General features: G+C 33.8%; 1 protein-coding gene across 1 annotated transcript; it reads right to left on the bottom strand.

Moving 5' to 3' along the window:
• Positions 1 to 2,348: 2,348 nt before the first annotated feature.
• Positions 2,349 to 7,727, bottom strand: LOC110417358 (Thioredoxin superfamily protein). Its single transcript, XM_021429671.2, has 9 exons — positions 7,455 to 7,727; positions 7,281 to 7,346; positions 5,022 to 5,102; positions 4,842 to 4,895; positions 4,693 to 4,761; positions 3,305 to 3,367; positions 2,941 to 3,023; positions 2,774 to 2,839; positions 2,349 to 2,666 (listed from the first exon to the last, which is right to left on the bottom strand). Exons 1-9 carry the CDS (start codon positions 7,698 to 7,700, stop codon positions 2,624 to 2,626), a joined length of 771 nt encoding a protein of 256 aa, XP_021285346.2. The 5' UTR covers positions 7,701 to 7,727; the 3' UTR covers positions 2,349 to 2,623.
• Positions 7,728 to 11,038: the final 3,311 nt, after the last annotated feature.

Below are 11,038 nucleotides of genomic sequence, written 5' to 3' on the forward strand. Positions count from 1 at the left end.
CTCATATATATATTCTCTCAAAAGGCAAAGAGGAGAAGGTGAGTTTATCTTTGCTGCATAAGAAATGCATGTCAGTTGCTCACGACAATTAAAGGAACTGACAACCTGATTCATCGATCAAAGACGATAATCTTGAGGAAAAGGCATGAGCTTTGACAGAATAGAAGAGACGACGGGCTTTTCACTCAGTTGTCATATACCCCTTTCCTCTCCTGCTTTCTCTTAAGGGGGGGAGTACCTAGCTTTACATGTACCCAGATGGAATCCTTCGTTTCCTGCGAAACATGTGGGGCGGTTGTCCTCATAGACTCAAGCCCCAACAAGATACAAAACATGGAACAGGAATAATGGCACTTCATAATCGTACCAACTATTTTTCATCTGTTTCCCAAAGTGGGAACATTTACAACTGCTAGGATATGCAGGTGACCCAGCATAAAGAAGATCCAAATGCCATCAAGCTGGGTACCTATATTCCAAATGACAGGATAATATATTTATACTGAAGCTTAAAATCTTACAATATTATCACTGTCATCTACTGTATATTTACAAGACCAAAATGTCATCAACCGTCACCTCACCAATCAAATAACTCGGCTTTCATCAATGGCATAGATCACGGAATGAAAACAACAATTAAAGGTGCTACAGTTCCAAAAAAATCAAGCAGCATGACTGTTTAGCAGATGCAGTTTTCAAGTAGGGGACCAATACGGGAAGGCTGTAGCTTTCAAGCCCATTGGGTTGTCCTTGGGGAGCTGGCCATTGAAAAGCCAAGGGTAGTGACACAATCTTGGTTGGCATGAGGCAGATAGAACATGAAATTATGGAGCTGCAAAAGGACCACCATCTCTCACAAGCTTACCCAACATCTGTTTCAGTAAAGATACAGAGACCTTAAAGCTCCATGTTCTTGAAAGGGTGCATTGCTCCTGGTCATGTGACTTCAAGCTATCTTAGGCCCACAGATGGCTTATGCTACCATATCAGTCTCTAGTCGCTAAGAACGCAAGCAACGAATGACAAAAGGCTTAACTTTAATGGAACTTTTTCTTACAAGCAATCTGAACCTTATTAACCTTAATATTAAAATACTATTATTTGCAGACAGTCCATCTAGGTTCAGCCGTACATTACTCATCTTCTTATTTTCAAGCAAGAAATAACAAATTTGAGCATTTTGCTCATCGTTTTTTCTTTCAATTGGCCAATTATTGTTTATACAGGATTTCTTTGGATTTAAATCAAATGACAACTAGCAAGCGAACACATTTCCTTTTTCTATTTTACGTAGAAGCCAAGTGTGAAAAGTTCAACTGTTCCAGGAAATCTGAGGTTCAAATTTTTTATGATCCTGGAATTTAACGTATTCCAGCTCATCCCAGAAACATGATATAAGCAAGCAAGCAAATCATAGAAATGACCCATGAACAAGAAGGAATCAACTTAATTAGAAGGGGATAAATACCTTTTTGGCTCGAGTTTCATCTAAGAGTGTGGTAGGGCCCCATTAATCATTCAACAAACATTACAAGACACTTAGGATGTACTCTAATAAACAAGACATAAACAATCTGAAACATATCGATTATGACAGATTAACAGTGATAATATAAATGGTAGCCAGAGCACACTTCCATTTTGTAAAATAAGCAACTTAACAATGTACCAAAAAGAATGTGCAACTTAACTCTAGTTGAAAACTACACCAACAACCAAATTAGTCATTCGAAATTTGTGGCATTTCTAATGCCAATGCTTAGCAGTAGCTGTAAGAAAATACCTCCAGAGTCATTAACCGTAGGCTTCGTTTTTAGTATGGTAGAGACTCGTCAAAAAATAAACTGACCATGCCTGAGCTACCATATGTAACATGCTTACATTCTTGCCTGTGTTTGTACATTTATCTTGCAGTATTTGCATGGTAGGGAAGTTGTAACAGTGAAGATGTAACATCTAATTTGGCACCATGGTAGGATGAATGAGGATGTGAAGAGAAGATTTCATTTGTCAGCATCAAAGCACCATACTACAACGACTAATTGTCAAACCCATCTCACTGCACCAGTCAATTTTTGCACCAAAAGAAAAAAGACTACGATTACCTTCCATATTTGCATATGTTATCTGCTGCTTCAAAGAGCTTTTACCAAAGAAAATGATTAAAATTGTCAGACTGTTGGTTAATGTTACTCTTGAACTTCTTTCAATGTCTCTCAGAAGTATGAATGCCAATACCAGAAAATGCTGTCTGATAAATTCACAATTCTTAAGGGATAAAAGAAGCCAAGAATTTAACTGCTAGTGATATTGCATGCCAACAATGATAAGCCTGACACCGGTAATCAGTAAACTTTGTAACAGCTTTTAATCCATATGTAGACCAATTCCTATATACAAAATTACAAGTCAGATTACAATTACATGTTGAATCTCTTCATATCCATTGTGCCTTCAGGATTCCAAAGTAAGGACCCAGTTGGTTCATGGAACATTATGACAAGAAAAATAAGTTGCATTCCGGTATTATCTATTTGCACTAAAAGGAAATGCCACTTCTCTGAACAAATGTACACTCACAGATTATGTTCTTTAGATAACTGAATAAAATCGTTGCACACTACAAGCTTTTTAATGGGTGCCACTTTATGCTGCATCCAACACTATTAGCAAATGGGAAATAATGACTTTTAGTGTGTAATCCCTCAAGTCAAACTGTTAAAAGATAAAATTAAAAAAAAAAAATGGAAGTACTCAAGGAAGAGCGCACCTTGGTTTCTGAAATGATGATACTGGTTGGCCACTAAGAACAAGATCTATAGCAAGGCTTAAGTCCCTAGAAATCATTAAACAAGCAGATTGATTACTAATGCAACAGGAGGAGAGGGGAGTTAAATTGTTAATTACATACTTAAGTTTAAAATTACAAAAGCCAACCTTCCAGTAACAGGAACATTATTACTTGGCCGTGAATCATCAAATTGCCCATGATACACCAGCTCAAATGGCCTCCTGCCAGCCTGTTAAGAAGGAAGAAGTTAACAAGTTATTGTTATTATTATTCTCAAAATACTTTTACATGAATCCAAGTCTTAACCCCACTGCACAGAGTCTTCTAAGTAGATCGTGTTGTGATTAATCACAAATTTTCTAACATTCAAATCTTCATGGCATAGCAGACTGCCCACTTATCATAGCCAACCTGCTTAACGCTGGTTGCCTGTAAAGGTAATCAGGAGCAAAACCAACAATTTGTGCATTTTTGTGAGAAGATAAAACGAGGTACACAGATTGTGATCACCTTTTTAAATAGAAAAAACTCTGGTGTACAAACTGCTCCAAAATCTCTTGCAACATCTTGAGTCTGCAGTTAAACATATTTAACTTAATCAATACAAAGCTTTTAAGGAGAAAATCAATTATGAAGCAAACTAATGTTATTCACATGCTTGAGTATCAAAAGACAGATAAGTACACCTCAGAGAAATGTGCCAGATTTAAAGCTCAAATAAGAAAGAAAAAGATATTAAGATATTTAATATCTCCTTAATCATGTTAACATGCCAGATAATCGTGGAAACAGAAAAGAGATTCTAAAGTATTATTTAGTAGTATGCATTCTGTCTTTATTTCTTAGTCATATTCTTGTAGTCCTAGTGTTTTCATATTCCCTGTGGTCTCAATTGACATGTTTTATTTTAGGGTAAAATATCCCCACACCCTTAAGTTTTAATCAAAATTCCATGCTGGTCCATTAGTTTTCGAAATGCATAGAGAAGCACCAGTAGGGAGGGAGCACCGATTGGTGCTTTCCTATTTTTTTAAAAAAAATTAATAAAAAAATTAATCATAGTAATTTTTAATAAAAAATTAATCATAGTAATTTTTAAAATCAGTAAAGTGAAAAATTGTCATTTCAATATTACCAAGTCATCAAACTAATGGAAACACTAACAGTTAACTAAAGGCTGGACCTATGTGTCCAGCGGAAGATATCACTTTGAGGCAAAATATCCATTTTGAAAACTAATGGACCTGTTTGGAATTTCAATTAAAACTTAAGAGATGGGGGTATTTTACCCTTTATTTTATTGTAAAGGATGCCAAAGTTTCTCTCACTTAACCAATTTTATATCTGATTCACTATTGTCGTAATTAAATAACTGTAATTTTTTTTAAGCTACATCACAGTTAAAACAAGACCACTTGTGTTACTACTTCCAGTACAGCTACAGTTATCTATAAGCTAAAACTAATCAAGGTTTGTATTTTTTAATTTTGAGACATAATTAGTGTCTACTTATAATATTTGAAGTTACTTTTTAAGTTTGTACAGTCTTAGAATCCTGCAATCTGATTGTTAGATCCAGTGCTTAAACCCATTGAAAAATCCTAGGGAAGATCAAAATTTTAACTACACCAGTACCAATTTAGGCATGAACGGTAAACTACAAAAAATGTGCCTGAGATTATACAAGAAAACAAAAAATGACAGTGAAATAACAGGCAAATTCAGCTATCTTAAATCTATAATAACGTTGAAATTTAAAAAAACTGCAAATTTTATAACAATGGAAGACGCATAGTTTCGAGGTAAAAGATAGAGGCATATTCTAATAATGTTTCATTTCTTTATACTATTTTTACACAAAACAATTACAGAGAGAGCAAAAGGTAGCAATGGCATACCTCATCATATAGGTAAGGGAAAGGATAATTATATAGCTTAGCCTCTTCTGCCATAAATTGTGGCCCATCCTGTGAACAACAGTTCATTTAGAGAAACCATACAACAGCCTCAAAGCAGCTTTATTCTCAAATTAGGGGATAACTGGAACCTGAGGGTGAGTGGCTACAGAATTCGAAGATATTGCAACAACTGCAAGCCCTTTCTGTAACAGAGTGCAATAAATTTTGGAATTTTAATCTTGTACGGTCATTTATCTTTTCAAGTTCCTTTTGCTAACAGGAAATGAAGCAGGCTGCAAAGCCCAGCAAGAGGAAGAAGACGTAGCTACCTTCATATAGAAATTTGAAAGCTTCACAATATCCTTCTTAAGGTGCTTAACAAATGGGCAGTGGTTGCATACAAACATAACCTGCAAAACAACATGGTTACAATAAATCTTATGATAAATACATTTCAATATAAAGAAAATAAATCCTGTTAATCCTCAAGAATCAAGAAGCTCATCATGGCATCTTACTGTTATAATTATTAATTATTTTGAAAGTGACAGTGTAATACTTATTATTATTTATGTTTAAAAAAATATTTCACTCTGTTAAGAGGTTCAAACTTTCCTGAACCTATCTGTATGTGGCACCATAAACCAAGTCCATTTGCTATGTTGGTTCAAACTCATAATCAATATATATATGTAATCATAATCATTCAACTCTAGATAACTCGACAAAACTATGATGTTTACTGTGACATTTTCAGAATATAACCCCATTAGTTTAGCTAGTATAAGTGCTCGTGCTTCGTTACATCAAAATATGAAGGATGCACTTCACAAAGGGGCATATACAAGCCAAGTTAAAAAATATATGATACTAGTAAATTTTGGTTTGTTCAAGTTTTAACTGGGACAAATATTTGCCTACAACCTTTCCTACTTGTATGCAATTGGCATTGTCCATGGGAAAAGTGTAGCCCTCTTTCATTTACAAGGTCTGCCTCATTAAGAGACACTAGATTCAACAAATGTGAGAATATATAGTTATACTTCCATGTAAAAAGGAGCTAAATACAGTGAAAGGTGTAGAATAGATGGTTGTACATTAAGACACGCGAAAAAAAAAAAAAACAACAACAACAGGGTTGAGCAGGGATGTTGAAGGACTACTCTGGACAATCCACTATGTGATGTTTATTTATAAATGCACTGTTTGCAAGCCCCATGACATTTGTCCTTTTGCCTTGTGTCAAAATCGGCAATTAAGGTTCCACCATGGAATATGCCCTTGCCACGTAGTTCACAGATTCAATGCAGTGGACCAAAACAACTCCAGCTATTCCTAAGCAGCAGATACAGGCAGACATTCAAACTGATTAAAAAAAACACCACCAAAAATACCTTCTTATCCTTCTGGATTGTTACCAAAAGCCAAAATATACTAATTTGGCTATGCAAATTAACAAACCTAAATCAAACCACAGCATCATTGTCAAACCGCCATCCATGAGTCAGCACCCAAGACGGAAAGAACAGGTGCTTGTTGCAATGACTATTTGGAGCCTTTTTTTTTTTTTTTGCTCAATCATCATAAAATATATTAATTGAAAGAAATAACAAGTACAATAAAGCCTAGGTCTTAACAAAAAGGAGACCCCAGGCAATGAGATATAACCTTCTTGCAAAGGTAACTATTTGGAGCTTTTACATTCTGGAAATTTAACAGTGAATAATTGGCTAAGTCACAATTATGTTGAACACCAAATCAAAATGCCAACACCAATGATGTTGATGCAACGATATCATAACCATGATATTGGTCATTTGTTCAACGATAATCCCTGTCACAATCAGTTTCCTTTTAAAACCAGTGATCCCACTGGATCTTAAACTAATACTACTAAATTCTTGCATTTTCCAATTGGAACAAATCATCTCTTTTAGAAAAATAAACAATGCCCCTTTCTAGTTTGAACCCTTGTTTTGTCTTTGCTTTCCCTTGTCAAACACCTCAGTTCTAATTATGCACTTACTCTCATCTTGTGACAAGCATAGTGATATGGCACTGACACAATCCTTCTTCAAATAAAGCATAACACATCATAAACTGAGCCATTGCTCTATAAATAAGGAACAATGAGACAAATAATATATATTCCACCTGACAGTCACCCCATTTTCAATCATTTCAACTCTTACCTCAGTTTAACAATACCCCAATTTATGAATTAATCAAATCCAATGCACCTTTCTCCTAACGATTCACCTTAGATTTTTCTAAAACTCAACGCTTTCACTGTCTTATAAGAGAACAAACAGGAATTTCATATCTTATGCTAATGAAACCCTTGAAAAATGGTAACATTGAATATCCCAAAACTTAGAATGCCTTACTTTTACAAATTTCATAAACGAAACAAACTTTAACTACCTTTAAGGGAAGCTCAATAGATTCCAAAAAATCCAGGAAAAGGGCGTGATTAGAGAATATAACACGGGTTCTTTTTGCAACCGTCCAACAAAAGAAAGAAACGAAAAGACCAAAACAGAAATTTTAAAAAAAAAAAACATTGCAAGAAAAAAATGAGTTATTACCAATAAAGCAGGATATGATTCAAAATCTTCCAAAGTCCAAATCTTCCCAGTTAGAGGCTCTGGCAACTGCCCTCCAAAGGAAACAAAATAATAGTAATAAAATACAGACAAAAAATAAATAAATGTTTTTAACGTGTAAAATTTTTATGTTTCGATAAAAAAAACAAAAGAAACCTGGAAATTGGGAGCCCTGAAACCAAGGGAAAAACCTTGGGACTCAGTTCTTGCAGCTCGTATAACAAACAGCCTTTTTCTCGCGGGTTCATTGTTCCTTATCGGCACTGGACACAAACCCAACTTCGAAGATGACAGCACTGTTACAAATGATGAAGCCTGGATAGATGCTAAACTGCGCGAGACAGACAGTAAACGTGCGCCTGCTGTGGTTGCTGATACAGCTCCACCAACAGCAACCGCCATTGCTTCTTTTTCTTTTTTGCTGATACAGCTAAGCTGACACTGAAATAATATAAAAGTTAAAGCTGTCATTTTGGGTACATGACGAGGGTAATCTTGTCTTTGTCTGAAATGAAAACATGGGTTAATCCAGCTACGTTGGGCAGGCTAGAATTAGCCCAATGTATAATTTTTGGGTAATCTTGTCTTTGTGCGACATGAAACCCATTATATACGGGCTCATAAAGCCCAGACAGGCAGTCTTTTAAGACCATCTTGGGGGTTATGCTACTCATAATTACCTTTTTTTTTTCTCAAGCAACAAATTTTTTTTTTTTTGGCAAAAGTAAATATTACCATTTTAATTCCCCTTCCATAAGATAAGATGTATTAAAAATAAATAATCTTATTTCATGCCCAAATCAAGTGATGTTGCAAGTATTTGTTCTAGATACAAACCATACCCAATATAAACTCGAAACATCTTCAACAAGCAATTCCTTCAAAATTTAAATCTTGTCTCCATCAACTTTTATTTGTTGTAATTAGCACCAGACTTTTGTGACAACATCATCTTAACAAATTGTTTTATTTCAATTTTTTTTAAGTTGAGATTTTTTAAATAGTTTTTACCAACAAGGAAGAATTGCTATTATGCTTACAAACACAAGTTGCAAATATAATCTTGGATGCTCCCTTAGAATATGTAAAAATTTTTGCTTAAAATAACATAAGTAGCATTGATTCGTACATTAATTTTCCTATACGAATCTAATAACATAATTTGTAATAATAAATTGAGGCATTAATATGGTTGCTTGATTAATAAATAATAACTCGATGAGTAAGATTAGAATATCGTGCGTCCTTTTAATATGTTCTTAAATTTCACGTTTATAAAAAATTATTGAAAAGACATATATATGGTAATGGATTCATGACATGATAATTTAAATTTTTGAGTTTAAATGAGATTCTAAGTCACATATTTAGAGTTTTGCTTGGTTAGAGTGAGAACCACAAGGAAGAAAAGGTGCAAAGGGTTAGCCATCACAAAGAAGAAGAGTAAAGGGTTACTCGTGGCTAGAGTGAAAGCCACCCTTAACAGTAAAGGTTACTTGAAAGAGAAATAGAATTATCCAGAGAGGAAGATCAGGGCTAAATCATTAAGGTAAATATTGGACTTACATATATATAGAGTGATAGATTTATGAGCTGACAGTTGCTTAGTGGATTCCTCGAGGCATACAAGCACACAACACCTTTCTTTCAATGGTGAAGTAGCAATATATGATTTGTCGTGTATGGAAAATAATCCTCATAAACTATGAGCAACTATTGCCTGATCATACACGGAAGAAATAGTGCAAGTGAATACAAAAAGCAAACAAATGTTGTCAGCATGTTAACACCTCAATTAATCATCCTAACACCACTTGAATGGTTATTAAGAGACTGAAAAGAAAAGGACTCACACTAATTATTTTACGTCATCAAGTGGCATATTTTATCTTCTAATTAATACAGGCGCAGCCTGTATTGTGCTTAATGTCTATATATATGTTATCTAAACCATTGTGGGGATTATTGCCCTCAAAGAATCTTATCGCATTCACACTTTGAGCTTTGATACGCATCTTCAGAAACCATATATGTAATTATTTTTATTTTAACTCCTATATGTTTATATCTTAATCCAAGTTCTTGGAATAGCTGTCATACATGTATGACGCAAGTTAATTTGGACTTTTTCTTCTTTTCTACAAAAAGAATTTGGATCCTCACTTAAAATTTTCTTTCTTTATTTTTTTGGTTGTTGGTTGATGTTTAAGGTTTTGGGGATGGGGGAGGATTTAAGGTGCTCCAATTGAAGAAGAAGGGTGTCATTTTCTAACTGTCTTCTTTTGATTATCGTTAATTTATTTGATCTCAAAACGAATCCATTGCATTCTCACGCCTGCCATATGCCAAGCATTCTCATCCACTTTTTGTGATTAAATTATAAATCAGTTTTCAACCCAGGTTTTAGGAAGATAAACATTCCACTTGATAGCTAATGTACTAGCTAGCCACAAAAGTTCTTGATTGCTGGCAGTTTACAACTAATTAATATCTGCAGCCTTGTTCCCTCTTAATCTCACACCAAAAAAAAAAATCACTTTAAAAATAGAATTTATATTTAATATACTGATAATATATAATTTTTATTATAAAGTTTTACTTTATTCTAAAAATATTTTTATTTCTCTCCAAACACCGTCTCATCCAATCTCCGAGTTGTCTTTTATTTCTTTCCTATATGTTTGTACGGCAGATAAATGGTTCAACCTTTGCCCTGATTTTGTTCGGCAATCAAGATTCTAATTCTCCATTGCTGTATTTCTTCATTCTTTCTCCATTTTTTTTGTTGGCTGGTTCTGCTTCTCCAATTTTGAACTTCAAGCCTATGTAAAATCCAAGCAAGAATTTCGGAAATCTACCATGATTGTGTGAAGAATGAATATTTTGAATTCATTAATGATTACTAGCCTAATTCTCACTTCAACTATGGATGTATCTTAATTATAGACTATGTTTGATCCATTTAAAGATGGCCAAACAAGTCTTGCCATTTTAATCTTAAATATTATTTTTTCATACTTTATCAAATAAAAAGTCTTGACAGATCGAGTGAAATGGAATTAAAAAAATAATAAAATTATATTTATTTTTTATATAATTAAATTTTTAAAAAGTTATAATATTTATATTAAATTCTTAACAAACTTAATTTACTTCTATTAAAAAATAACATTGGATTTGATAATATAAATCCTTAAAAATATCTAACACAAAGTCTCCTCATTTTTCCTAAAAGAAAAGTACACAAGCCCTTCTTGGCTATAATAAGACTGGCTAAACCTCTTCTCAGCCTAGGTAGGCAACGTCTACTGATTATGACCTAAGGCTGAATGCAAAATGGTGAGTAATTTTGATAATATAATAATCAGTAGAACGCGATAATAATTTGATAACGACCTGATGAAGGGAAACACCTTGGTTTTCGTACTAGTTAATTACTATGGTAATTTCGTAAGCATTGCTTCTAGAAGAATGAGCATCTTATAGATTCTGTCTACGTTTTATTTTTTTTTTCTCTTTTATTTTGGAATTTCCGACATTTTAATAAATGTAACATGGAGTTTTTCAAGTTTTAACTATTCCTCCTCTTTTTCACTTTTCTTATTTTCCTTATTTAACATACATATAACAACTCTAAAAAAAAACAGAAAAAGAAGAAAAATCAAAATTTGCAGCCATGACCGCCTATCTGGTCACTGCGCCAGATCCGATGGTCATTGTTTGTTTCTCACTTCTTTCTT

The sequence above is a fragment of the Theobroma umbraticum genome, unplaced genomic scaffold (genome assembly GCF_002168275.2).
Source record: "Theobroma umbraticum cultivar Fairchild unplaced genomic scaffold, ASM216827v3 scaffold_51.0, whole genome shotgun sequence".
Classification (NCBI taxonomy): Eukaryota; Viridiplantae; Streptophyta; class Magnoliopsida; order Malvales; family Malvaceae; genus Theobroma; species Theobroma umbraticum.

Excerpts from the sequence above, each read along its gene's own strand:
- LOC110417358 (XM_021429671.2), bottom strand. The coding sequence starts at position 7,700 with ATGGCGGTTGCTGTTGGTGGAGCTGTATCAGCAACCACAGCAGGCGCA. Across the intron at positions 4,762-4,841 it reads CTGTAGCCACTCACCCTCAG|GATGGGCCACAATTTATGGC; the intron begins GTTCCAGTTATC and ends TGTTGTTCACAG. Across the intron at positions 2,667-2,773 it reads TCATCATTTCAGAAACCAAG|TGTTGGATGCAGCATAAAGT; the intron begins GTGCGCTCTTCC and ends ATTTGCTAATAG.